Here is a 26701-nt window from a genome sequence, read left to right on the forward strand (position 1 = left end):
TTCCCAGCCTCTGGAGAGTGTATGGGGAAACTTGGCGACTCCCAGAATGGTTACTGGAGAGAGGGTGAGACTCGGGAAGTGCAGGCTGGGAGGAAAATGCCTGTCCCCAGGCCTGACGCCCTCCTACCTACCTCACCCCTCCCTGCCCACTACAGTCCTGTCCAAGAACAGCAAGCCCATCCACACCACCATCCTGAACCCACACGTCCACGTGATCGGAGAGGACGCGGCTTGCATTGCCTACATCCGCCTCACCCAGTACATCGATGGGCAGGGTCGGCCTCGCACCAGCCAGTCGGAGGAGACCCGGGTCTGGCATCGCCGGGATGGCAAGTGGCTCAATGTCCACTATCACTGCTCAGGGGCCCCTGCCGCACCGCTGCAGTGAGCTCAGCCACAGGTGCACCTGGTGGGGAGCGGGGGGCTGGGACACGTGGGGTCAGAGGAGGAAGAAGGGGCTGAGAGGTGGCCTTGTGGGAGGACATTCGGGCCAGCCCAGAAGCGCAGTGAAGGCCAGACAGTGTGGTGATTGCAATAAGTTATGCTCTCAAGTCAGACAGACTTGGGTCTGGCTCCATGACACTACATTGGGTGACCTTGAACAGGTTACTTCCCCTCCCTAAGCCTCATTTTCCTCAGCTGTTAAAAAGAGGGAAGGAGCGGTGCCTGCCTCCTTTGTTGTGAGATTTAAATAAGGTCCTCGTAAGTAAATCAGTAAGTGCTCAGCAAATGGGAGGCGATGTTATGTTTAAATACTAGCTTCTCCCCCATCCTCCACCTTCTCGGGCAGAGTTGGCCACGTGTGTAATGTGTTTAAGTCTCTGGAACTCCAATGTGCGTACTGTCCTCTGTCCTGTTACCACGTCTGTCCTGTTTGACAGGGGCATGAGGAGATCCCAGCCGGAGGTCAAACCTTCGCAGCCAGTGGCTCTGGAGGGCCTGAGTGACAGCGGCAGTCCTGTTCGTTTGAGGTTTAAAACAATTAAATTACAAAGCGGCAGCAGCCAATGCACGCCCCTGCATGCAGCCCTCCCGCCCGCCCTTCGTGTCTGTCTCTGCTGTACCGAGGTGTTTTTTACATTTAAGGGGGAAAAAAAGAAAAAAAAAAAGATTGTTAAAAAAAAAAGTGGGATCCATACCATGATGTGTTTTAAAACCATCGGCAGCCCTTGGGCTGGCAAGAAGGCAGGAGTCTGTGTGATGCCCATCCTGGCACAAGCAGTGGGCTCACCCACCAGCCCTGAAGAGGTGAGCTCGGCCTCTGGCCTCCGTGGACTCGGGACCAGGCAAGAACTCTGACAGAGCTCTGGGGGCTGTGTGATGTGACTGCAGCCTCTGAGATGGCCTGCATGCCCCAGGTCTTGGAATGGACTTCTTCAGAATTTGTATACGCGCCTAGAACAAGGCTTATGAGAACACCATGGCCAACAGACCTACTTGGGAGAGAATGCGGAGCTCCCAGCCTGCCGTGGAGGCAGCTGAGAAGCAGTGGCCTCAGGACTGAGAAGCAGGGCCCGGACGTTGCTGTACTCTACCATTTAGCGTAGAAGGGAAGAGAATTGGTGCTGCAGAAGCGTGTCTGCTCCGAAGCTGATGAGAAACCTCGTGTTAGTCTGACATGCACTCACTTGCTCATCCATTTCTATAGGATGCACAATGCACGTGGGCTCTGATCTTGAGGCCCAATCCTAGCAGCTGGGAAGTGGGAGGGGTTGCCGCTTTGCTTTGTGTTTGTTTTCTTATAACTTAGCAAGGAGAGAGCCAGGCCTTGGTCTGGACTCCCCCTGCCGCCTTTGGCAGTTCTGTTTCCGTGCTGAGTTGGACCATCTTTGTCTTGCCTTCTCTTGGTGGTGGTCCCTGTGCTGACTCTCATCTGGGCCTGGGCCCTCTGCCAAGTGCTCCTGTGGGATGGGAGGAGTGAGGCAGCGGGACTGAGTTGATGGTTTCTATGCATTCAGGCTGCCCTCAGGGCTGCCTCCCTTCTTACTCTTCCCTTGCTGCACGCCAATCTCTTTTCCTGTCTTTGAGACTGACTTGGCTACTCTGGCAAGAAGAGGTATCCTCTATAAAGAGACTTCTTTACTGACCAACTGAAGTTTAGACTTACTGCTGGACAATCTGCATGGGCATCACCCCCGTCTCACCTGCATGTACCCAAAAGAGACGTCCAGAGCCAAGGCTCCTACCTTCGTTGTCCCTCTCTGTGCTCAAGGAGTTCCATTCCAGGAGGGAAGAATGTATACTCTAAGCAGATAGCAGAGATGATAATGGAGGAGCAACTGGTCATGGCTTTGGTTTCCCCCAAAACAACTGTGCAGGTCTGTCTGCACAAATGTCTGCACTATTGGGGGAGAGATGGGTAGACCCCAGCTCCCTGGACTGCCTTAAGGAGGCACAGGAGCTGGGAGAAGAGGCAAAGCTACAGGTTTACCTTGGAGCCAGCTGAGAAGAGAGCAGACTCACAGGTGCTGGTGCTTGGATTTAGCCAGGCTCCTCCGAGCACCTCCTGCATGCCCCAGCCCCCGGGTCCCCGCCGTCTCCCGCCCAGCAGCCTGCAGTACCAGCACGCAGACACCTTCACCACAGGGTTTGGTTTTGCTGGCTTGAAGACAAATGGTCTTAGAGTTCATTAAGACCCATAGCTTCATATGGCTGCTCCAGCCCCACTTCTTAGCATTCTTACTCCTCTTCTGGGGCTAATGTCAGCATCTATAGACAATAGACTTAACAACAACAACAACAACACCTTTTAAACAGGAAATGGAAGGCATTTGATGCAGAATTTTTGCATGATGACATAGAAATAATTTAAAAATAGTTAGTGTTTGTTCTGAATGTTGGTAGACCCTTCATAGCTTTGTTACAATGAAACCTTGAACTGAAGATATTTAATAAAATAACCTTTAAACAGTCCATTGTGTTACTGCTGTCGGAGGCTTATGGCCAGAGGTTTAGATTTAACAGCCTGGGTTACAAGGCTTCTGGTGGAGAGCTGGACCTTCTCCCATTCCTTTTGGACCCATTTTAGAATAAACCTTCCTCCTAAATTCATCAGCCTCCAATCACCCCACTGCATTGCCGGGGCGAGTTTGGGACTGGGGTTGGGGAGAACTTGCGCTCTCAGGAGGTGAGCTCGGAGACTCGCCCCGCCCCCGGGCCCCGCCCCCGTCTAGGGCCGCCCAGCCCCCTCCCCCGCCGCCCCTCAGTGTGCCGGCCCGGCTCCCCCTCCGCCGGGCCGAGTGGAAGATCCCGCCCCGGCCTCGGGAGCCGCGCCGCCGACGCTCGCCAGGTTGTGCCACCGCGCGGGAAGGCGGGGGGCGCCTCTGCCGGGGCCGCGCGCAGCCGGCTGTCTCTGAGGTCGCGGCTCAGCCGAGCGCTGGGGAGCACCGTTCCGCAGCCCGGCGCCTCGGCCGCGCGGCTGGCCGGCCCGGAGGCGGCGGGGGCCCGAGCGGGGCCGCGAGCGGCAGCGCGCCGCCTCCCCCCGGTGGGAGCGGTGGTTGGGCCCGGCTGCGGCAGAACGTTCGCTCGGAGATGGCGGAGCCGCCGCGACGCGGCCCGAGGCCCCGAGAGCAGGGAAGCCGGGCAGCCCCGGGACGTGGCGGAGCCCGGGGACCGCGGGGACGCCGCCCAGTCCGCCGGGTGAGCCGCCCTTGAGGAGAGCCCCGCTGAGTGTGGCCCCCGCCCACGGGCCCCGCAGCTCTCCCCTCACAGACTTCCCTCAGTGTGGCCACCGAAACCGCCCGCAGGGGCGGCCCCGCGGCCCCTCGGGGCGGCCCGCGCTCCCCTCCCCCTGTCCCTTCCGCAGGCCGCCCTGGTCGTGGCCTCATTCCTCTCGGCTGGCCCCCTTTGCCCCGGGTGCCTCCCCGCCTCGGGGCTCTTCCAGCCCGACGCCCGCCCCGATGTCACCGCAGACTCTCCTCCGCGCGCCCCTAGCCCCTTCTTCCCCTTGAATGCTTCACGCCCTACTCTCTGCATACCCACCTGTGAACCCACGTCCCCCCTAGCTGGGCCTTCCGTTCGTGACCCCATGTGCCAGCGCCCCACGCTCCTGTCGCTGCTAGGTCCCCCTCCTCCCGCGGCATCTGCACTGCTGGTCTCCCAGCGCGGGGCCCACACCCCCGGCTTCTTCAGCCCCCGCCTCAGTTGCTCTCCTGCCGCTGTTGCGCACACGTCCAGCAACCCCTCCCCGGCCGTGGTCCAGCTTCGGTATTTATCATCCCACCCCGCGCCCTCCCCCAGGACTTTCTCATCACCCCTTCTCTGAATATTGCTGCTTCTTCTAGGTCCGAAGCTAAAATGCAGTGGTTAAGAGCAGGGCTGGAGCTTGACAGGCCTGACTTTGAATCCCAATTCCTCCATTGACTGAGCTGTGTGATCCTGGGCAAGTTACTAAGCTTCTCTGGACCTCAAATTACTCATATGTAAAACGGGGATATTACTTACCTCTTAAGACTGATGTGAGCATTAAATATAGAGAAAGCTCTTAGAAGAATGTCTGGCAAAGATAAGCCCCCAGTAAATGTTAACTATTATCCCTAACATTATGAGTGATCACCCCTCCAGTATCTACTTCCCCCATTCTACAATGATTTCTTCTCACTACTGTGTTTACCCCAAAAAGTTTCCTGTAGGTCTTAGGATTCACCCCTTCCCATCACCATTTTGATCCTTTCCCAGCTCTCTTCTTGCCAGTTTTACTCAGGCGAAAGCTGAACTGTTCTTAAACTGTCTTTCTTAATTCTGAAGGACCCTTATCTCTGCTTAATCACCCCAAAATGTGTATGTGTTGGGGGGGGGGGGTGAGTGGTAGAGATTGCCAGCCACTGGCCTTACTAGAAATGATTAAGACGGGGAGAGTGACAGTAAAGCTTCTAGTTGGTCTACTTAAAGGAAAAAGTCTCTGAAATGTAGATCTCTTTAAAACTATTTTCTGACAGCACCGACGGTACTTTCTCCTTTCTCTGTTATTGATTGGATACTACTTAAGCTCCTGTTGCTCTCTGCCACCCAGCCCTACTCAAGCTTGCTCTGTTTCTGTAGTAGGACTCAATCCCTCATGTCTGTCTGGGCTGGCTCGGGACCCTTCTGAGCCGTTTAGGGATGAGGATGTAGTACCATCCAGGCTAAGTTAGGAATGAGAAGTAGAGTGGATGGGGAGACAGACTCTGGTCTCACCTCTAGCTTTTCTTAGGTGCCAGTGATGTGGCCTGCTCTGGGGCTACATTTTTATCACCCCTCCTGACATTGGCACAGGTGAGGTAAAGAGCAGGGGTGAGTAATTTTTCACAAGGAGTGGGGAAGAGAATCCTCAGGTTCTGGGCTTGGAAGGTAATAGAAACATTAGCTAGCACCATTTGTCTTTCCTCTTAATTCCCCTACCATAGTGTCCACCTGACTGCAAGTTCGTTAGTGCTGTTAGCCTGAGATGTTGGGTTTGATAGATGAGGGAGATTAACAGACACACGAGTTTCCTCTTATCTGATATTTCGTTGGAACATGGGACTTCTGGGGCTTTCCTTCCCTTCTTCACAGGAAGACCAGAGCCCCTATTGGCTGACCAATTGCTCAGTCACAGGCTGGGAACTCCTTTCAGAGCAGGTTCATTTTCAGCGTCCTGGGCTATTTGGCCTCATACTGATGGGAGATTTGTTCTCTTCCAGACCTTGGATATACTGCTTCAGTTCTGAACTTAGTTCAGGGAGGAGAATTTAGTCAGCATTCTAAGAAAGGGAACAGGCTGTGAAGCTAAGGTATGAGACTCAGATTGTGGTGTTCTTCTACAGGAGCTCGTTCTTGGAGAACAAACCATCCTGTGAGCAGGAGGTAAGAGAGATGGGGTGCATGGGGGCATGGATTAATGACAGTTTCAAGGAGAGAAGTAATGCACCAATTTCTCTTACAGGTTGTGAGGAACTCTGTCTGACATCTGATGTGACGAGCTCGGCCAGGACCAAAGGTGGAGCCTAACTAGATTTGCATCCCGAAGGCATGGGCCAGTGGGCCATGGTGACTTGAGACCGATGAACTCTGTCCAGTTGCCCCCTGTTGCCCTTTCTACCTCCTTTACCCTATACTAAGGGGACTTGTTTCCACCTTTGCAGGGAGCTGACCCTGCGGGAATCCCTTTCCCCTCTTTTCATATCCTTCTACCCTCCCGGAGAGCCTCAGCCTATAGAACTCCTACCTCCCATCCCCTGAGGTGGTCCCCATCCCTGCCTCACCTCCCCGCCATGCTCAAGCTGTGGAAGGTGGTACGCCCAGCTCGGCAGCTGGAACTGCACCGCCTCATACTGCTGCTGATTGCTTTCAGTTTGGGCTCCATGGGCTTCTTGGCTTACTACGTATCCACCAGCCCCAAGGCCAAGGAACCATTGCCCCTCCCCTTGGGAGACTGCAGCAGTGGCGCGGCAGGTGGTCCTGGCCCCGTACGGCCTCCGGTCCCTCCCCGGCCCCCCAGGCCTCCAGAGACAGCGCGAACTGAACCCGTGGTCCTTGTGTTTGTGGAGAGTGCATACTCGCAGCTGGGGCAGGAGATTGTGGCCATCTTGGAGTCTAGCCGTTTTCGTTATAGCACTGAGCTGGCACCTGGCCGAGGGGACATGCCCACACTGACTGATCATACCCGTGGCCGGTATGTCTTGGTTATTTATGAGAACCTGCTCAAGTATGTCAACCTGGATGCCTGGAGTCGGGAACTGCTAGACCGGTACTGTGTGGAGTATGGTGTGGGCATCATTGGCTTTTTCCGAGCCCATGAGCATAGCCTACTGAGTGCCCAGCTCAAGGGCTTTCCCCTTTTTCTCCATTCAAACTTGGGGCTTCGGGACTACCAAGTGAATCCTACAGCTCCACTCCTGCATCTCACACGTCCCAGCCGCCTGGAGCCTGGGCCACTACCTGGTGATGACTGGACCATCTTCCAATCCAACCACAGCACTTATGAACCAGTGCTTCTCGCCAGCCTTCGGCTGGCTGAGCCCCCTGTGCCAGGACCAGTGCCTCGCCGGGCCCGGCTTCCCACTGTGGTGCAGGACCTGGGGCTTCACGACGGCATCCAGCGGGTACTCTTCGGTCACGGCCTCTCCTTCTGGCTCCACAAACTAGTTTTCGTCGATGCCGTTGCATACCTCACTGGCAAGCGCCTCTGCTTGGACCTTGACCGTTACATCTTGGTAGACATCGATGACATCTTTGTGGGCAAGGAAGGTACCCGCATGAAGGTGGCTGATGTTGAGGTCAGTCTTTCTTTTTCCTGACTTCGATTTCTTTCCTTAGAAGCTGTTTCAGGCTCTGTCCTTTCAGACTCCCTCCCTTGATTCTAAGCTTGTCATAGGTAATGCTCCCTGCCCTTTTACAGGCAAGAAGAATGTGACTTCTCAGTTTTCTCCTTAGATTGCTCTCTCCTGATTTCTCATGTTCCTGCTACTCTTCCTAGGCCCTGTTGACCACCCAGAACAAACTCAGGACCTTAGTCCCCAACTTCACCTTCAACTTGGGCTTCTCGGGCAAGTTCTATCATACTGGTGAGCTCGTTCGCTTGTTCCTTCAGCATATCAGTCTTAGTTTGATCTGTCCCTTCACTGCCCATCCTCCTGGGCAGACAGGTTGGAGAAAGGGGGCAAGGTTTGGGGTCAGAATGCTGTGAGGAGCTAGCAGTGGCTGGGAATTTCGGTTTAGCATGGGTGGCTGGAGGGCAGGTTGGCAATGGGGAAAATAGTCCTAGGTGGGCAGAGGTCAGCTGTCTTGTCCCAAGGATGGAAAACGGTCCGTGTTGGTACAGAACGAAGGAGGACCAGGGTCTAACTGGCTGTGGTCAGTGGTCAGTGTGTGGTCATAGGGACAGAGGAGGAGGATGCTGGGGACGACATGCTGCTGAAGCACCGCCAAGAATTCTGGTGGTTCCCCCACATGTGGAGCCACATGCAGCCACATCTGTTCCACAATCGCTCCGTGCTGGCTGACCAGATGAGGCTCAACAAACAGTTTGCTCTGGTGAGACCCCCTTGGATCTCTTCCCCATACTTTTCCCCAAAGATAATGCTTCCTTTTCGACCTTTCCCTAGCGGAGTACCCTTTCCTTGTCTTTTCCTATTTTCTTTCTGTGGAGGCATCCCCCCTTTACCCTCTACTCCCCAAACCTCACCAGATCCTGGTGAGAGTCTATGCCCCATTCCCAGGAGCATGGGATTCCCACGGATCTGGGGTATGCTGTGGCCCCCCACCACTCCGGCGTGTACCCCATCCACACACAGCTCTATGAAGCCTGGAAATCTGTGTGGGGCATCCAGGTGACCAGCACTGAGGAGTACCCCCATCTCCGCCCTGCCCGCTACCGCCGTGGCTTCATTCACAATGGCATTATGGTGAGGGACTGACTCCCAGTACAAACCTGAATCAAACTCCCACAATCGGCCAGCCTCCAACCTGCATTATCCAAGCTTGTCCATAATAATAGGGGGTAGAGGGGTGAAAATGCATAATGCATAGAGCAAGAGCTTTATTGCTGTAACTTCAAGCTGTTCTCTGTAAACCCAAGGAATCCTAAAATGCCTCAAGTCTTCTGTCTAGTCTTCTGTAGATGCCTCATCTAGTTCTCATTCTACCTTCCAATCTCATCTCTCCCTGTTTTTTCTTTTTTTTTCCTTCAGGTGCTGCCGCGGCAGACGTGTGGTCTCTTCACTCACACAATCTTCTATAATGAGTATCCAGGAGGCTCTCGTGAACTCGACCGGAGCATCCGAGGTGGAGAACTCTTTCTGACAGTGCTGCTTAATCCGGTAAGGTGCCGAGAGGAAGGGCTAGAATATGGGACAGCCAGTGTGTTTGCAGGCTGAGACTTGCTCACCAAGCCAGCTTTTGAAGTGGGGTAGGCTCTCCAAATCTGACATGCAGGCACCCCCTTTCAGATCAGCATCTTTATGACTCATCTGTCTAATTATGGAAACGATCGGCTGGGCCTGTATACCTTTGAGAGCCTGGTGCGCTTTCTCCAGTGCTGGACGAGGCTGCGCCTACAGACCCTTCCTCCTGTCCCTCTCGCACGAAAGTACTTTGACCTCTTCCCTCAAGAGCGAAGCCCCCTTTGGCAGGTAGAAGTGGAGCGCAGGCTAACCTAGAGACGTGATGGGGGTGGCTACTGAGGAAAAGATTATCTGATTATTGGCCTCACCTTCAGAATCCCTGTGACGACAAGAGGCACAAAGACATCTGGTCCAAGGAGAAAACCTGTGATCGGCTGCCCAAGTTCCTCATCGTGGGACCTCAGAAGACGGGTGAGTCGTCCTCAGCCAGTTTCTGTCGCCTTGCCTTAAACCCAGAGAATTCTCTGGCCGAGGAGTCCCCTTCTCACACCACCCCTCGTCAGCCCAGTCCCTCGAGTGACGCTTTCGTTTTTGGCTGTGCTGCGTCTTCGTTGCTGTGCGGGCTTTCTCTAGTTGCAGCAAGTGAGCAGGGGGCTGCTGTCTAGTGTGATGTGTGGTCTTCTCATTGTGGCTTGTTGTGGAGCACAGTCTCTAGAACGCGTGCCGAGCAGGTTTAGTTGCTCCACAACATACTGGATCGTCTCCAGCCAAGAATCAAACCGGTGTCCTCTGCACTGTGAGGCAGATTCTTAACCACTGGACCACTAGGGAAGTCCCCTTGAGAGATTCTTAGCCTGGTTGTATATCAGAATTATGTCTTTTTTTGTCGCCGTTGTTTTTTAAAGGTCCACAAGTGATTCCGATGCACAGTCAAGGCTGAGAACCATTTTGACCCTTCCCTGGACCTCTCTTTGGCTTTTCTTTTCTCGCTCTAGTTTGGCCAAAGGGTGTTTTACTACCCAGAGTGATTATTTTCTGACCTCTTTCAAGCTGATGTTGTTGAGCTGGGTTCTCTCCCACCATGGTCTGGACTTTCTCTCCCGTTTAGGGACCACAGCTATTCACTTCTTCCTGAGCCTGCACCCAGCTGTGACTAGCAGTTTTCCTAGCCCCAGCACCTTTGAGGAGATTCAGTTCTTCAATGGCCCTAATTACCACAAGGGCATTGACTGGTGAGACCTGGGATGCTTCTCAGAACATTCCTTTCCTCTTAAACCCCCCCGATTCCTGCTTCCACCAGCACAGGCATCTGGCCCCTTCTCTCTGCAAATTGTCTTCCTCTCCTGTCTACTACTTCCTAGGTACATGGATTTCTTCCCTGTCCCTTCCAATGCCAGCACTGATTTCCTATTTGAGAAAAGTGCCACGTACTTTGACTCAGAGGTTGTACCACGGCGGGGAGCTGCCCTCCTGCCACGAGCCAAGATCATCACTGTGCTCACCAACCCTGCTGACAGGGCATACTCCTGGTACCAGGTGAGTCTGAAACTCAGGACACACTAGAACATAAGAGGTGGTGACTGCTGGAGAGACTGGAAGGAATGAGGGTAGGGAAAGCAGGCTAGTGCCTTGGGGAGGGGTCTGTTCACCAGACCAAGAGGAAAGGCAGAATAATTGTCAGGTCACCGATTCCTTCCCTTCCTGTTCCTTGTCCTTCAGCATCAGCGAGCACATGGAGACCCAGTTGCTTTGAACTATACCTTCTACCAGGTGATTTCAGCCTCCTCCCAGGCCCCTCCAGCACTTCGTTCCCTACAAAACCGTTGTCTTGTCCCCGGCTACTATTCCACTCATCTACAACGCTGGCTGACTTACTACCCCTCTGGACAGGTACAGTTCCCCGGTAGCCCTCATGGGGGTCCCCTCCCTTTTCCTGTCAGCCCAGTGGCTTTTAAGGAATATAGAGGGAACATCCCTGTCCCTTTAGTTGCTGATTGTGGATGGGCAAGAGCTGCGTACCAACCCAGCTGCCTCAATGGAGAGCATCCAGAAGTTCCTGGGTATCACACCCTTTCTGAACTACACACGGACCCTCAGGTGGGAGAGCATGACCCAGGGGAGGATGACTCTGGGGGAAATGGGGACGCAGGTTGACCATGTCTGTTTGGAAGAGAAATGAATTTACCCTGTCTTGCAAGGAGAGGCATGTGCCCTGTGGGCTGGGAGAGGTTGTAGTGTTCATTTATGGGGCCTGGATTTCTTTTCTGTTACTTCATGGCCTTTTCCTGTTGAGCAGGTTTGATGAAGATAAGGGATTCTGGTGCCAGGGACTTGAAGGTGGCAAGACTCGTTGTCTAGGCAAGAGCAAAGGCCGGAAGTACCCAGATATGGACGCTGAGGTAAGGAAAACCAGGGACAGGGTTTCCCTCTCCATGTCTAAGATCTGATCCTGTCCACTCCTTACCATTCTGACTTCATTTTTCCTCCTGTTAGTCCCGCCTTTTCCTTATGGATTTTTTCCGGAACCACAATTTGGAGCTGTCAAAGCTGCTGAGCCGGCTTGGCCAGCCAGTGCCCTCATGGCTTCGAGAAGAACTACAACATTCCAGTTCGGGCTGATGTATAAGCCTCATACCAGCAAAAGCCCCCTGCTTCCCTAAGGGGCAAGCTCCAGAGCAGGGTGGTCCCTCCCCCTTCTACCTCAGTGGCCTTCAGGCCTGGGATGGCTGAGAAGGGTAGGGCATCCCTTTGCCATAGTTTTGGGGTATAATAAAGGGGATTCCCTTGATACCCTGCAAGGTGGTACTAGGCACCTTTGGCCCATGGTCTTGGAAGGTGGAGGGAATGAGAGGGTCCAGGCAGAGGGTAGAGGAACGTATTAATCCAGTGCTTTCCCTCTTCATCCCCAGCAGTGTATCTATCTATACTGGCTATGGGAGGGACCCCTTACCGTGGGATCAATGGGATCTACCTGTGGCCCGGCCTCCCTAACGTCATTCACATTGAATGGGGATGAGGTCGGACGATGGCTCATAGAGCTGAGTATGAGCCCTAGCTGTGGGCTAGAAATGACTTTAATAAACGTCCTTATTTTTCTGTTTTGTCTGCCTCGCTGGAGTGGGAGAAACCTAGAACAAAGGAAGTATCCAGCTTTTCCTCTGCCCTAGTTCAGGGTTCATCCACACATGGAGGGAAAGAAGGGAAAGGCCCAGGCAGACCAGAGTAAAAAAAGTTTATATATTTATAAATGCCAAATAAATACCAGAGGCCACCCAATGCCCGCTCCCAGACAGGGCTGTCTCCCCCAACCCTAGGTTTCTAGGGTCTGAGGCATCTTGGCCCCAAGCTACAGCCCAAGAGCAGCTGCCAGTCTGGGCTACTGGGGAACTGAGTGGGGATGATCTGTCCAGCCAAGACTCATTCCCCCTTGGTGAGGGGCCCCCATAGCCAGAGGCCTGTGTCCCTGCATAGGGCCCTATGGGGGTCAGACTCAGGGGGAGAAGGTGGTCATCTCGAGTGAGACCCGCTGCCACAGCTCCTTGGTCTGCTTGCTGCGCTTGAGGTTCTGCAGGATGTCGTTGAACTGCATCATACCCATGGGGGTCAGGCAGAAGGCGCTGCGAGCGCTGCGGATGGCATTCACAAAGTCGTCGTAGTCGGCGGGGGTCAGGTGAATCAGGCGGTGGTGGATGTACTGGACGGAGTGAGGAGAAGCCACTGAGCACAGGATCAGGCCCCTCCCCCTGCCTGCCCAGGTGCTTCACCCTGCTCCATACTGCCCAGGTGGTCACCTGCATGTATGCCTGCTGGCAGCGCTGCACCAGTTGGTGGAAGGCCGGGGCACGCAGGTGGTTGTGGGCGTGAGCAGGGCTCAGCCGCTGCAGCGTCTCCATGACGATCTCCTGCAGCACAAACGGGCTCAGCACCCCCTTGGCTGCCCCCACACAGAACTGGTGCACGTAGTTCACTCCTGGGGGGCAGGGGGAGGGGCATGAGACGGGGGTGGCCACCTCTGCCCTAGGGACCCAGCTTTACTCTCTCAGCTCTGGCCTGGCAGAGAGCCTCCCTCCACCCCAGGAGCTGAGGTCGCCCCCCGCCCCCCGCGCACGCACACATACCCGACCAAGGCCTCAACTCTGAGCAAGAGCTAGGAAGGAGGTCTGGGATAGGAAGGTTGGGGAAGCAGGTGAGGGTGGACAATGGTCCTGGGGAGGGGAGGTGTTACCCAGCTTTGCCGCCAGCCCCAGCAACCATTTGACATCATCAGTGTAGGGAGGGGAGCGAGAGAAGTTGTTGGGGTGATCGTTGTGTGCCCGGCGACCCAGCATCTCCAGTGCCAGCATTCCTGGGAGAAAAGGGTGGGACCGTGGTGAGGATCCATCCCCTACCTCTTAGCCTATCACCTAGCCCCCCAGTAAACAAACGAAGAGACAGGGTGGGGAAGGGCCACTAAAGAGCCTCTGGCACTGCTGGTGGGGTTGCCGAAAGGGACCTCCTCTCACCGACGCGGTAGGCAGCGTGCAGGTGGTGTAGGCTGTGTGGGTTGACAGGCTGGCTGTGGGTCTCCTCCTCGGGTGGTGGAAAACCCCCGCTCACCAGAGGGCTGGGCTGCGTGGTCAGGGCAGGCAGTGAGGCACCCTGGATGGCTGGAAACGTGGAAGCTGGATGGACACTGCTCACTGAGGGTAGGATGGAAGCCGTGTGAGGAACTCAGAGCCCAAAGAGGGACAGAGAGGATTCCCTCCCCACCTCCCCTGCCCAGCGTGCCACCCCTCCATTCACCTGTTCCCTGTCCCCACAACTCACAGGCCACACTGGTGGGCAGTGGGAGGCCTGGCTCTGTGTGGTAGGGATGTACTGTGATGGGTGCCATGGAAGGGACGGGGAAAGACACAGCAGTGGCAGCAAGTGAGGGGGGAGTCACCGAGTAAGGGTACTGAGCCCCTAGGAATGCAGGATGCACACCCTAGAGGTGGGGAGAAGAAACGGGAGAGAAGCAAATTGTGTTAGGGTGGAGCTCTCTCCCGTTCATCCAGACCTGGGCATCCCTGCGTTTCTTAGCGTAGTCGGGCTGGTCCCGACTCCCGTCCCCTCACCAGGACTCTGGGACAGCCCCATCATCCTCCCAGAGTGCCCTTCTCCAACCCCTGTGAACCCCCAGGGAGCTCCCCCACATGCCCAGCCTCTCAGCAGAACACTGGTCTCACCTGCGGGTATGCAGAGCTGGCCACAGGGAAGACGGCAGGCCGGGGCATGTGAGGCATGGGGTGGGCAGGGTGAGCTGGGTGGGTGAGGTATTGAGGGCTGCAGGGCAGGTGGGGCTGCAGAGCAGTGTAGGGGTGCAGGCCAGGGGAATGACCGTGCCCCAGGCCTGGACCTGGGTATAAACTGGACCCCACCGAGATGACTGGTACCACTGTGGCTGCTGTCACTGCCGCCGCCGCCACCGTAACCGGCTCAGTCCCTGGGCCCCCCCTGCCCTCAGGCAGCCCCCGCCCAGCCTCCCCAGCTGCCCTGATCCCACTGGCACTACAGCTTGTAGCCCCTTCACGGGCTGTGGATGAGCCACCTGCTGTTTGCTCATATAGCCAGAACCACTGGTGAGCAACCTCAAACAACACTTCGGGGTATACGCCCCCACCCTTAGCCGCCTCTTCCACTGCCATGCAGGCCTTCTCCAACATCAGGTTATCCTGAAAAGGAGGGGCAAAGAGGGTTAAGGATGAAGAGGTTTACTCAGGGACAGTTCTAGATGACCAGTGCTGACGCTTCTTCAGAGTTGGCTGGTTCTGGGGAGGCAGCCAAGGTCAGAGCCAATGTTCAGAGTCTGTCAGCGCGGTGAATGCTTCACACAGACAATGAACAAATCTCTGTTGACCAGCAGAAGTCAAGACCCAAGTTGCAGTCCCAGTTCCAACCTAATTCAGCTACTCCCAGCCGAGTTCCATCATCTCCCTCAGGCCTTCCCCAAGGACTCCACCCCCAGTGAGAATCTCTCTGGTATAGGAATAGTCCTATCCTTAGAGTTGTAAAGGATGTAATGGATATTAAAGCACGTTACTATGTCAGTTGTCACCATGAGAGGACCAATCGGAGTTCATGAATGCCAGGCTTGTGGAATCAAGACCTGGGCCATCAGTTTTTCCCATGCCCAACCTTCCTGCCCAGATGTCCCAAAGCAGGTCCCCAGTGGCCTCTAGAAATACCTGCTCCTTGCACTGCACCAGGGCCCGCTGGATCTCATTGGGGTTCAACGCATGGGCATGAGGCAGGCAGCTTAGGGCGAGTTCCGCCGCTGCCCTCACCATGTTGGAGTCTCGTGCCCGTGATGCCCTGTCAGCCAGGGACGCAACCTCAGGGGGCGTCAGGTGCCCATCCCAGCATTCTACCAGTATAGTGAGGGCTGCACTCCCAATCTCCATTGCCTGGCCTTCAGAAAAAGGAGAGAAGAACAGGATGTGGTTAACACAGGCAGTGGGAATGGGAATGGTGTCTCTCCTATCAGGTCAGGAACTACGAGGATAAGGCTTTTACCACCATGCATTAATTCCCCTCCCATACCCAGATCACAAGATACTAGATTTACCTGTAATCCAGGAAACGTGGGAAGAGTAAGTACGTGAGAGCCAGTTGGGAGAAACAAAGTTGTGCAGGCCAAGGGCATAAAGCCCAATCTCAAAGGCGCAAAGGTGCAGGTTGCGGTGAGGACCCTGGTGGCCCCCTGAGGAAGATGGGTGTGTGAAAATGGAAGTGCTGCTGTTGCCCCCTGCCTTGATCAGCACTGTCTTCGCCAGCTCGAAGTAGAAGTGTGCAGCTGCCTCTGATGGCTGATTGGGTACATGGGGGGCATGACTCTCGGGACGGCGGCCCTTGTACCTGAAGGGGCAATGGGGTAGGGACCGGGATTGGGGTTTCTCTGAAATGGGTGTCCAGGGAGGCTGGAAAAAACCAGGGTGAAGTGAGGACACTGAGGGGGACTGGTTGCATGACCCTAGGGATGTGGCTCTCGGGGTGGACCAGGGCAGAAGAGAAGAGTATTTATTTCTTCCCACTGACCTGCCAACTTCAACAGTCTTCGCCCGGGCCCCTCCACTGGCACTGGCCCGGCGACTTCCACTGGAGGACGAGGAGCCAAGGGAGTCTGAGGAAGAGCTGCTGATGCTGTCACTGTCTTGGCCTCGACCCCAGGAGGTAGGGGCCCAGCCCCCTCTCAGCGGCCTCCTGCTTAAGGTTGGGGAGCTATCCGACGTTGTTTCAGGGGCACTGCTGTCAATGCTGGCCATGCCTAACCCACAAGACAAGTCAGTCTCAGAAATCTGCTCCAGAAGTCAGACTCCAACCTTTAGGAACCTCCTTCCCTCCACGTCATCCCATGGGTTGTCATACCTGTGTGCTTCTTCTTAGGCCGCCCTGGTGAGCCCCAGCCCCGTCCGTTGTAGCCTCCTCGGCTGCCAAGTGCCAGGCGGCTGGGAACCTTCCCCTCTGGCCTTGGGGTCAGAGCTGCTTCAGGTGGAAGGCCCTCACAGGGGGAATGTGGGGAACTCTCTACATCAGGAAAATAGGACACCAGGATGAGCCTGGGAAAGGGGAACCCAACATGGCTCCAGACCATTCATCCCCCCTGCCCAGTGCCCCCACCTCACCAGGCACATTCTTCTCTGTGAAGCCCTCAGTGGGGCCTGGCCCAGCCCCTGCCACACTCCCTGGCTGAGCAGGCCCTGCAGAGCCTGAGGTCAGAGGCTGCAGGGCCCCTGGGGCAGATGGGCCCCCATGCTTTGAAGGAGACCTCTGGCTGGCTGTGGCCGGGCGGCTGGATGAATAGAACGAACTCAGTGTCTGTGGTTTATGCGTCTGGCTCTCTCGGTCCAAGAGTTTGTCTAAGATCTGAAAGAGAAGCGGTGACAGGAGGACCTTTATCTCCTGTCTTCTATTACTTTTCTTTCTCCTTGTAGAGCTTAAAACTTCCTCCTCAGCAAGGCTTTCCTCCACAGGAGAACCTTCTAGAAGAGAGGGGCTGGCTTACATGTCTTGGTATGCCCTGTAACACTGACCACAGGACTGAGTATGTTCATATTCAATATTGAAATGAATGAACGATTTTATGCCCTCTTCTCTTCTTCCACCTCGAGCCCAAGCATTCCTATAAGAACCAATGGTCTCTCGTGTTCCTGATGAGGTGTTCCAAGATTCCCCCGTTATCTCCTTAAAGAATAGCCCTTTTCTCATCATACTGGAACCCCCTGAGAAAGGTGGTAAAATCTGCTCTTTGCCTGTGAACCCCAGTGCCGCAGCCCCTCACCTTCTTGAGTCTGGCCTGGTCGTCTTTGTAAGTGATCATCAGGGCCAGGGCAAGGTCGCCCTTCTCCCGGCGTGTGCCTTCACACAGCAGCGGGTGCTCTGCCTCACTCACTGTTGTCTTCATGCCTGTGACGAAAGAGGCGCCCAGGGGGTTGTGAGTGGCCAGAACTCCCAGGACAGGGCTCCCAGCCACCAGTGTGTGAAATAAGGGGTTCCGGTTCAACCTGTATTCCCTGTGGAAGGTGCCCACTGCCTACACTCTGGTCTGCTTTCTGAGGCTTTCATAGTTTGGCCCCTCTACTGTCCTGACACATCCATCACTTCAGGGAAGCTGGGCTCCTCACTCTCATGGAGACTTGATTGCCCCTGGGTCTTTACTCACAGTGTTTTGTCCACCTACCTGGAACTTAATGGATCCTTTAACTCACATCCCATACTCCATCCCCTTCCTAGAGCTTTACCCTGGAGTTTGATTTTGCTGTCCTTGTAACACCCAATGTTCATAGCACACGTCTTTGCCCTAAATTCTTGACAGTCTTGTAGGCCCTACATCTTATGCTAGCTTTCCCCTTTCCACAGAGGGCCCATGTCTCGACGCCCTTCACAGCCTGGGCCAGGCTTAGCTCACACATGGGCTCAAGACACTGACAGACTCACCCAAGGCAGCAACTGCTGCTTCAAATCCCAGCTCCTCGTCCCCGGGCATCTCGTTGTTCCAGTTGCGACTTGGGGGTCGGGAACCCGTGGGAGAAACCACTGGATAAAAGTTGGGATAAGTTACACAGGCAGAAGTAACATGGGACAGAATAAAAGGGAACAAACCCAAGATGTTCATCTTTCTAGATTCTTCCAAGAAGCTGCCCGATGTGTCTTAAAGGGAGCTCAAAGCCTTGGGGCTCTTAGTTTCTCCTTAGAGAAAGCTACCCTGCTCCAGTTCCCCACTTTCTGTCGAGTCAGGCATCATACCTGGAGCACAGAGAACATCAAAGATGAAACTGGCCAACATGAGAGGCAAAACTGGCCGATAATCACAGAGCGTCCCCTCACGAAGCTCCTCTGCCCGGCAGCGCACGGTGCTCATCTCACTTGGACCCAGAGGGATCTTCTTGAGCAGAGTGGCCACCTCAGACTCCTGATAGGCCAGCTTCACCTGAGGGCACAGGGAGGAGCTCAGACCGCTCACACCTGATGGATATCAAGGTGCAAGGCTCTAAGGAGATGGCAGTACAAGGTCCAGACAGAACCTCTGACCTCCAAGGCCTTGGTAGAAGCTGGGGGCCGTTGGAGCTCCAAGGCGAACATGCCCACTCGGAAGGCCAGGTTGTGGTGCTCTGGACGCTCACTTAGCACTGTCAACAGGAAAGCTGCCTTGGTCAGTGTGTTTGTAGCCACCCAGGTCTGACGGCTTGTAGATACCTTATTCTTCTTGCCCTAACGAGGGAAGCACAAGGAGGCAGGCGGATGAGTCTGACTCACCTTGGTGGAGGGAGGAGGAGACTCTTGCCTGGGGGTGTGGGAGAGGGTTGGGGGTGACGCAGAGGGAAGGGTGAGGGGTCTCTCTCACCTTGGCAGGGGGCGGCTCTACCTTGAGGTCAGGCGGGTTGGCTAGCAGGTCCTGGGCAAGTTCCACGGTGAGGCGGGAGGCCTCGCTGCTGTAGCCGTGCGCATGCAAGGCCTCAGCACAGGCAAACAGTATCTGGAAAAAGGACACGGGCACCAGATGCGTTGAAGCCCTGATGCTCCCGAGGGGCAGGACACCACACTCACTCAGGCAGCACATCTCCCGTGAGCACCGACTATCCACTGGACCCTGTGCCAGTCCCACCAGAAACTCACAGCCAGTTAGAGACACAGACACACGAACACACAGAGGTGTGCAGCCAGCTACTATTTGGGAAGGTCCAGAGGGGAGCAGATGGGGAGGATACCTCACTGGGCCCTGGGGCAGTCTCAGAGAAGACCTCCCAGAGGACATGATCTCTAAGATCTCTGAGGCATGAAGAAGGAACAGTGGCTAACCAGATGAGGGAAAGACACTCCAGACAGGCAGACCAATCCATGCTCAAGTACAGATATAAGAGAGCATGGCAAGCTATGGGAATGGCTCAACTGAGTATAGTACGATAGCAGCTAGATGAAGCTGGAGAGGCAGGCAAAGATCAGAACAAGTGAAGCCTTGCAGGCCATGCCGAGGCCCTTCATTTTCACCCTAAGGGCAACGGAAACCACTGAAGAGTTAAAGCACCAGTGACACAACCAAACAGTCCAGGGAAATCAGTAGACAGAAGAGAATGGACTGTAGGCAGCGAGGCCAGTGAGGAGCCTGCCACAGGATTCTAACCATCGCACAACAGCCCTCTAACTCCCAAACAGAGGCTGATGGTCCCTCTCCCTGCTGTGGCCATGGGGCACCCTCAGAGTCCTGTCCAAGTCCCCTCACCTCCATGCGGCTCTCCTGCTCCAGCGGCTTCAGTCCAGCGAACAGGTCGTGCTCCTCCCCAGCCCCACCCTCAGCCTTCTCTTCCTCGCCCCCAGCCCCATCCTGGGCATTCAGATAGTATGCCTGGTAGTCGTCATCCTCCTCGCCAACCACAGGGGCTGCCTCTTTGGTTTTAGGGAGTCCATTGCCACTCTCGTCTGTGGAAGGGAGGTCGTCCCGGGTACAGAGCTCCCTGGGCAACAGGCCAGGGGGGCCAGCAGAGGCTGTGGGAGGCTCAGGCCCTTCTGAGAAGTACACGCCACCATCTTCTTCGTAAGTATCTGGAGGTTCAGGAAGGAAGGTAGAAGGGCCTCGCGAGCCACCAGGGATGGGGCAGGGTGGCGGGCTCTCAGGGAATCCGCCGAAGGTGCTGGCCTCTGCACCCAGGGCCAGGCTGCTGTCGTCCAGGCTCATCTCAGCCAGATCCGGCTCCAGGGAGCTGTCCTCACTGCTCAGCCGTCGCTTGCTCCCGCTGCCCACTGAGCCCTTGCCCCCACAGCCAGCCCCACCCAGTGTTTTGGCTTTGCCCCCACCTGGACCCATCTTATGCAGTGCCTTATCTCCCCCCTCTGCCGAGAGGCGGCGGGGACCCCGCTGTGACGTGGGGACCCCCTCACCCAATCCCTTGCGTTTGGCCCCTGGCTCCTTAGGCCGCACAGCTGGCTCGGCAGGAAGAGGCCGGGGCCGCTCCCGGGATTCTTCCAGGCCCCCAGCACGCGAGGCTCCTGGCCGAGGGGGCAGGGCTCGGGCCCAGCACAGGGCCAGCTTGCGGTCCGTGGCGCTGTAGGTGACACCGGGCAGCGGGTAGGCCTCTTCCCAGTTGAAGTAGCAGGCCTCCACCGCCGGCCGGAAGCCAGGGAAGAGCCGCTCCAGGGTCTTCTTGTGCTGTCCCCGCTTCACGTTCTCAATCACCTTCAGCTGCCACTGGCGCAGCTGTGCACACAGTTCCCGGCGGCTGAGGGAACAGAGGGGGCGCGCTGCTGGGAGGTGGGGGCGGCTACACTCTGTACCAAGGAGGGAGGGGTGCAGAGGGGAGATGACGAACCCCAAAAGCGGGTTACAGGGAAGGACCCTGGGAAGCATTTCTTGAGCCAGCCCCATAGATGTCACTTGAACAATCAGGGATTTGGGAGAGTGGGCTACTTACGGAAGAGAAGGAAGAAAGCCTCTCAGAAAAAGGACTCATAAATCACTGGAAACCTAATGCTCAGCACCTCCCGTGTCCCCAGGACTAGAAGAGTGGTAAGTGTGTGCGCGTGAGGAGACGAAGGCTGGGTCATCCAGGGCTGGGCCGCCTCTAGACCGTAGTGAGCCTTGGGGGAGACTTACCGCTGGGGGCTAAGCGCGGGGTCCAGCACGGCCAGTCTCCACAAGGTGACCATCTCATCACACATGCTGGCGCAGGCGTGGGCCGCCACCTCAGACTGCCCATTGCTCCGGCCTGTGTGCCCGCTGGCGCTGCTGTGAGAGGCTGAGGTGCGCACACTGTACCACCAGCCTGTTATCTGGAAACAAAGAGAGCTCTGAGATGAACCTGCTAAGTTGGAGAAAGACAGAGTAGCCTGCTCCAGTGTCCCTGTCAGCAAGAAGGGGTGCGGCTGAGAAAGGGAGAGGATGAACCAGCATGGGGTTACCTGGCTCTGGGAGAATTACCTGCTCATAGGTGAGGCACTGGTCAGTGAGGATTTCCAACAAGGGGGCAGCATTACTGTCCCTTCGCTTGAACATCTCCCGCACGATGCTAAGCAAGTTCCAGACGCCCTCTGGCTCGCGGCCCCTCAGAGGGCGCAGCAGACATGCCCATTCAGCGGCGGCCGGAGGCTCCGTGGAAGACAGATACATGGAGTTCACGTCACTGTGAAAGTCGCAGAGTGGAAAATGATGACCCTAAGATGGGGCTGAATAAAGCAGGTGAAAGAGCAATACGACTTTGACTCCCACGTCAAAACACAAAGTACAGGGGGAAGTATGACCCTGACAAAAATTCTTAATCGCTCTCTGCCTCAGTTTCCCAGTTGCTGAAAGGAAGAAAAATAACGCATGCTCTACCTGAGGACAGACCACTCTGTGACTACTTAAAATTCTCATTACCCGCTGATTTCACTAGGCAGGGAACCGACACAGGGAATGGAGGTGGGGGAGGCGGGCACTGACAAAGGATCTGTCCACAGCCTGAAGGAGGTGCCCCTTCCACCACAGACATGGCACGAAGAGACCCAGTTCACCTGAACACCACAGGGGAGGGGCCGCAGAACTTGTGCAGTGTCTTCTTGATGTTGTCGGTGAGCGTCGATTCATCCAAATACCACGTACTCTGATCGGAGGCGGAGGGCCCTGCTGTGGGGTCTGGGGGTAACAAGCAGTCCGTCACCTGGAGGCAGGGGCTTGGATCTGCCTTTTTAGTAAGTGGCGCTCTGCAACCCCAGCTTGCTTTCTTCCTGCTACGCTTCTTCCTCACCACACTCACCCGGGGCTCCACACACTGTATTGATGGCTGTTGACTGGGAGGAGAGGAGTTCATCCAGGAGACGCTGGGCTGTGGGGAGGATCTGACCGGAGAAAGGGACACAAAGGCAGAAGTGACCCGAGGAGGCCAGGGCCTCACAGGAAGGCTGATACGCAGCCCTAGAGCTGGTTGGAGAAGGGTGTGCCACCCTCCCTCACCTGTTGTGGGAGCTCACTGATGAGGTACTGAGCAAATTTCTGCAGCTGGTCCCTCTGCAGCCGAGACAGGGACTCTGACACGGGGGCCCGCAGGCAGACTGCAGAAGCCTGAAGGGAGCACCGAGAGAAGTGAAACAATCTGAGGAAAGACTTGCCGACACCGGAGCTGGGGACAGAGAGGCAGAGTCCGGGAGGCGAAGGGGTTCACACTGTGGCCAGGGATGCAGCAGAGAAGGAGGGGATGGGGCGGAGGATTGGGCCAGGATAGGTGGGGAGGGCCTCACGTTGTGGATGCGGAAGAGGCAGAGGGCCACGACGTGGGTGCACCATTTGGCCCCAGCACCACAGGTGCAGCTGCAGGAAGTGACTCGGCAGCGGTCAAACATCACAGCCACGTTGTAGGCTCCTTTGGGGGGGACCATCTGAGGCGGCACCACTGTAGCACTCAGGTGGAACCCTGGGAAGAAACACGGGTATGGCCGGGGACAGCCGCCAAGACGCAGGCCTCTGCGCTTGAACCTGTGGTTATTTAGACAACCCGCTCCAGCTTCTTGCAGTAGTTCCTGAACTCTTCACACAGGGAGAGGGAGGAGCCAGAAGAACCACAAGGCAGGACAGGACCCGTACCTATCTGCAGAGGGTCCTTCACAGCCCTCATGCGGAACAGCTGATCCCCTCGCTGGAACTCATCCGCACTGCCGTTGGCCAGGCAGGAATAGAGTCTGCGAGTGAAAAAGAGGACATGGCCATGTGTATCAAATACCCTTCTACAGATCCTGTCAGAGACTGCCCTGCCCCGGGCACTATCCCCAGTGTTACACCCTCTTGGGGAAAATTTCAGGTACTCCCTGCCCCTGCTGTCTTTTTACCACAGTCCCGAGCACAGCATCTCCTTTGCTCCTTGGGAAGCCTGGCACACAGTGCGGAACTTCAGGGCCCCACCCCTCCACCGTCAGTCCTTTAGCCTCACCGAATATCCTCTTCATTCTCAGGGAAGCTCCAAAAAGCAATTCGGAGTTGTAGCTGCTCAGGCACCGGGGGGTAAACTTTCTCCACCACTTCAAATGGGATATGAAATGCCACCTGCTTTGCTGACAGCTCCACCAGTGGGATCACCAGTCCATCTATGGAAACAAAGGTCAAGGTGAGGAGAAAGAGGAAGGGAAATGAAAAGGGCCATGATCATTCAGCACCAATACCAGTGCCACATCTTGGGGTCTCCCACTTTCACCATGAAAGGAGGACATCTGGATGAAAAACCAAGGGACCCCCTCTGTCAGGATACATTAACCCTTAAGACTTTATCTGAGGAAAGGGAGCTAAACAAACCCCAGGCAACAGCCTGCTGGAAGATGCCTGGGATGTCCCAGAAACTCCTGGCCAAACAGGTGTGTTCCAGGGTCCCAGAAAGTAATGAGTCTCACTTGGCTTGGCATCTAGTTTTCCATATACCTAGCACTTTAGATTCATATTACACTGTTAATATATCTCACCAGCCATTCTCTTCTCTAATTGCTTTTTTAAAAAAACTATCCTTTTTCTCTAGATGACTCTGTGCCTCCACCTAAGGAGGAAAGGCAGTCTAGAACCTAGAAGAGTTCAAGAGAGGAGCCTCCGGAAGCAAGAGAGTCTGCCCTTTCTTTGGCACACTTGAACTCTGGCTTTCCACAACAAACGCCCTGGGGTGGGGGATTGGGAAGGGGTTAGGTTATCCTAAGGTAACCTGACTGCTGCTCCTGGAATCACCTGGAGTTGAATGTAGTTACCATTCAAAGTGTGACACATTGTTTTAGTCAAAAAGATACAAAAACTGCATATTTTACCAAACTGATAGATTAAAACACATATTAGAAAATGATGGAGCTGAAAGGAACTTTTCTAAAAAAAGTTAGTTCCCTCTGGTTCTTTCAGTCAGCGACCTAAGAAGGGTCGGGTCGGGTTAGGGTCGGGTTGGGGAGGGGTAGAAATGACGTGTTTTCCTAGATTTTAACCTGTTCAAGAAGATACCAACATGTTGAAAACTTTTTTTTTTTAACTGGAGTATAGTTGATTTCTGGTGGCTCAGAGGTTAAAGCGTCTGCCTGGAATGCAGGGGACCCAGGTTCAATCTCTGAGTTGGGAAGATCCCCTGGAGAAGGAAATGGCAATCCACTCCAGTACTCTTGCCTGGAGAATTCCATGGAGGGAGGAGCCCTGTAGGCTACAGTCCATGGGGTCGCAAAGAGTCGGACACGACTGAGCAACTTCACAGTATCACAGTATAGCTGATTTATAATATGTTAAAAATCTTCACCATCTTCAGTTATTTCCCTCAAAATGAGGGAGCTCTAAGCCCCAAGACTACCTACACATGCAAATATGTAAGAAGCAGAGCGGCCACTGAAGACCCACAGTGAGACTGCACGTGGGTGTCTGTGTGTGTACAGGGCATATGGTATCTAAGTGAAGATAGATAGTATCACTTCTAAGTAGTGACACATGTAAGTTTCTCTCTTTCCCTAAGGAGTGCTGGAAATCTCTGCAGGGCAGTTTGAAAAACAGGACCTTAGAATGTCCAGAATAGAATCACAAATTAAACCCCTCAACTGGTGAAAAAAGTCCACTTGCAATGAAGCCCAGGACAAAACTGCCTTGAGGAAGGCGAAGAAAGAATGTCCTGAGTCCTGAGCCTTCAGGACTTCTGCTATCAAGACTCTTCTCTTCCGTCCTCTTTAATAAAAACAAATCCTTCACAGCATTAATCAGTTAACTCACTGAAAGGCCCAAGGATGGAAGAAACTCAAATGAAAACAAGAATGTTTCATGAGACTCTGGAGACAAGTATCTACACTCCTCCCCAGGCTCCAGGTGATGGAAATCTAAGGTTTTAATACATTGGTCCCAGCCATGGTTTCTGAACACACGGCCAGGAACCAAGCCTCTGATCTAAACCTATGTGACATCTGCTCTCACCAGCCAGTTCCCCTCCACTTTCCTCCGGATGGAATCCCTTCTTGGTGCAGCTGGGATGAGAGATCATCACCTTGAAGCAGCAGGTCCAAGTGCACTTTGCAATGGGGTGACACTCCAAGGGGGTCACTTCTTCACAATCCGCCCCCTACTCATATTCATTTTTATTTTCTGCCCTGCCTCAGGCTGAACTGGGTAAGTACTCCCAGGTCAAAGTGGGAATTCCCTTTTACCCTATCTCTAAGGCCAATGAACGACAAAAGATCTACTTTCTGTTGTTAATCCTATCCAACTCAGGATTCCCCAGTCATCACTCCAACACACACACACACACACACACACACACACACACACGCAGGTGTGGAGAAGACAGCCCCAGGAAGACCGGAAAAGCGCGCGCGCGCGCGCACACACACACACACACACACACACACACACAGTTGTGGAGAAAGCAGCCCCAGGAAGACCGGAAAAGCGAGTCCTGAAGTCCGTTCTAAGCTTGGGACAGCTCCCGGTCCGGGACAGCTCCCGGCCAGGGACAGCCCTAGAGACAGGCCGGGGCACGGCCAGCCCACTCTCTCACCTCGCATTCTGGTACCGCCACTGCCACCTCCGCCACCGCCGCCAGTGGGGGAATTGGGCCCCGCTGACTGTTTGCGCCATCCCCGCCAGTTCTGGCAGAGGCTCTCAGCCTCGGAGATGAAGGAACAGAGCGAATCCTCCTCAAAGCGGTCCGAATCCTCGAAGGAGAAGCGCTCTCCGTCCTCCCACTCGGCGAACATCAGCTCCATGGGGCCCGCACCCCCCGGAGCCGGGTCCCCCCCCGCGGATCCGGGGCCTGGGCCGCCGGCCGGGGACTGTGGGGAGGCCCGGGGCCTGAGGGGCGAGCCGGGGCTGGGGGTGGCCGGGGCGCTCAGGGCGGCCGTGCCGGGCGAGGATCTCAGGCCTGGGAGAGATATGGGACGGGGCCTTGCCCAACTGCTCGGTGTGAACAGGGATCGCAGCCAGACTCGGAGACTCAGGGCCCGGACGAAGCGCTCGGCAGCCGGGGCCTCTTAGAGGCTGCGGCGCCGCCTCCCCCATCAGCTGATCTGAACTTCCGGCCGCGCCGGCCACCACCACTTCCGCCCTCGCGCGCCCAGGACCCCGACCCGGTGCGCGCGGACAGAAGAGAGCGGTTTAAATGCTACTTTTATTTTCTTTCTGGAGCTCACCCCCAGTACCGTTAAGAGAAAGCCAACCCCCAAAAGTATACGAAATGACTATAGATCCCAGCAATAAGTCGGCGCCCGAAACACTCCCAAGGAATAAACAGCCGCCACGCATGTCGGAAATTGTAGGCTGTCAAGAGACAAACACAGGAACCATTGGGTGGGGTTATTGTCCTAACTCTGGATAGGCCCAGGGCCGCACCACCTTCTGGGAATTGTAGTTCAGAAGCCTGCATTCCAGAAGACTTTTTATGGGGTCTAATTGGCGAAGCACCAGGAAAAGAAGGCATTTGATTTCG

The 26701-nt window shown here is 55.3% G+C and overlaps 3 protein-coding genes across 25 annotated transcripts in view; 2 read left to right on the forward strand and 1 right to left on the reverse strand.

Annotated features, from left to right (window-relative positions):
• CAMK2G (calcium/calmodulin dependent protein kinase II gamma) overlaps window positions 1-2907 on the forward strand; it is a 55018-nt gene extending 52111 nt beyond the window's left edge. For all 17 annotated transcript variants that reach the window (XM_052639872.1, XM_052639879.1, XM_052639875.1 and 14 more), the window contains 2 exons: window positions 156-400; window positions 882-2907. In XM_052639872.1, coding sequence (XP_052495832.1) covers window positions 156-388 — 233 coding nt within the window. In that variant the 3' untranslated portion in view covers window positions 389-400; window positions 882-2907. The remainder of the gene's footprint in view (window positions 1-155; window positions 401-881) is intronic.
• Window positions 2908-3492: 585 nt separating this feature from the next.
• Window positions 3493-11869, forward strand: NDST2 (N-deacetylase and N-sulfotransferase 2). Of its 4 annotated transcripts, XM_052639552.1 has the most exons (16): window positions 3493-3639; window positions 4284-4457; window positions 5784-5823; window positions 5903-7235; window positions 7436-7523; window positions 7838-7992; window positions 8178-8363; window positions 8649-8777; window positions 8907-9089; window positions 9176-9272; window positions 9910-10033; window positions 10163-10337; window positions 10521-10691; window positions 10789-10898; window positions 11098-11200; window positions 11295-11869. In XM_052639552.1, exons 4-16 carry the CDS (start codon window positions 6231-6233, stop codon window positions 11418-11420), a joined length of 2652 nt encoding a protein of 883 aa, XP_052495512.1. In that variant the 5' UTR covers window positions 3493-3639; window positions 4284-4457; window positions 5784-5823; window positions 5903-6230; the 3' UTR covers window positions 11421-11869. The 4 variants fall into 4 exon arrangements, with proteins under 4 accessions (XP_052495512.1, XP_052495511.1, XP_052495514.1 ...); XM_052639551.1 differs by lacking the exon at window positions 4284-4457; XM_052639554.1 differs by lacking the exon at window positions 4284-4457 and having other exon boundaries at window positions 10789-10861; window positions 11295-11429.
• A 155-nt stretch (window positions 11870-12024) lies between these two features.
• On the reverse strand, window positions 12025-26260 carry ZSWIM8 (zinc finger SWIM-type containing 8). 4 transcript variants are annotated; one of them, XM_052639526.1, is made up of 26 exons: window positions 25775-26260; window positions 23213-23366; window positions 22870-22964; window positions 22527-22699; window positions 22243-22350; window positions 22046-22127; window positions 21804-21924; window positions 21232-21433; window positions 20908-21083; window positions 19540-20533; window positions 18664-18795; window positions 18351-18530; window positions 18066-18249; window positions 17757-17855; window positions 17101-17225; window positions 16445-16685; window positions 16188-16346; window positions 15858-16086; window positions 15388-15677; window positions 15008-15231; window positions 14009-14494; window positions 13608-13767; window positions 13304-13480; window positions 13027-13146; window positions 12593-12703; window positions 12025-12495 (listed from the first exon to the last, which is right to left on the reverse strand). In XM_052639526.1, exons 1-26 carry the CDS (start codon window positions 25980-25982, stop codon window positions 12035-12037), a joined length of 5691 nt encoding a protein of 1896 aa, XP_052495486.1. In that variant the 5' UTR covers window positions 25983-26260; the 3' UTR covers window positions 12025-12034. The 4 variants fall into 4 exon arrangements, with proteins under 4 accessions (XP_052495486.1, XP_052495485.1, XP_052495487.1 ...); XM_052639525.1 differs by having other exon boundaries at window positions 13584-13767; XM_052639527.1 differs by having other exon boundaries at window positions 12170-12495; window positions 12593-12771; window positions 13584-13767.
• Window positions 26261-26701: the final 441 nt, after the last annotated feature.

Source organism: Budorcas taxicolor, chromosome 5 (genome assembly GCF_023091745.1).
Source record: "Budorcas taxicolor isolate Tak-1 chromosome 5, Takin1.1, whole genome shotgun sequence".
NCBI lineage: Eukaryota > Metazoa > Chordata > Mammalia > Artiodactyla > Bovidae > Budorcas > Budorcas taxicolor.

Bases quoted from the DNA above. Each gene is read 5' to 3' on its own strand.
- ZSWIM8 (XM_052639525.1), bottom strand. From the start codon at position 25,982: ATGGAGCTGATGTTCGCCGAGTGGGAGGACGGAGAGCGCTTCTCCTTC. The intron at 23,367-25,774 runs GTGAGAGAGTGG...TTGTTTCCATAG, and splicing joins TGGCGGTACCAGAATGCGAG to ATGGACTGGTGATCCCACTG. The intron at 13,768-14,008 runs GTGAGACCAGTG...CCCCACCTCTAG, and splicing joins CCAGCTCTGCATACCCGCAG to GGTGTGCATCCTGCATTCCT.
- NDST2 (XM_052639552.1), top strand. From the start codon at position 6,231: ATGCTCAAGCTGTGGAAGGTGGTACGCCCAGCTCGGCAGCTGGAACTG. The intron at 7,236-7,435 runs GTCAGTCTTTCT...TACTCTTCCTAG, and splicing joins TGAAGGTGGCTGATGTTGAG to GCCCTGTTGACCACCCAGAA. The intron at 8,364-8,648 runs GTGAGGGACTGA...TTTTTCCTTCAG, and splicing joins TCATTCACAATGGCATTATG to GTGCTGCCGCGGCAGACGTG.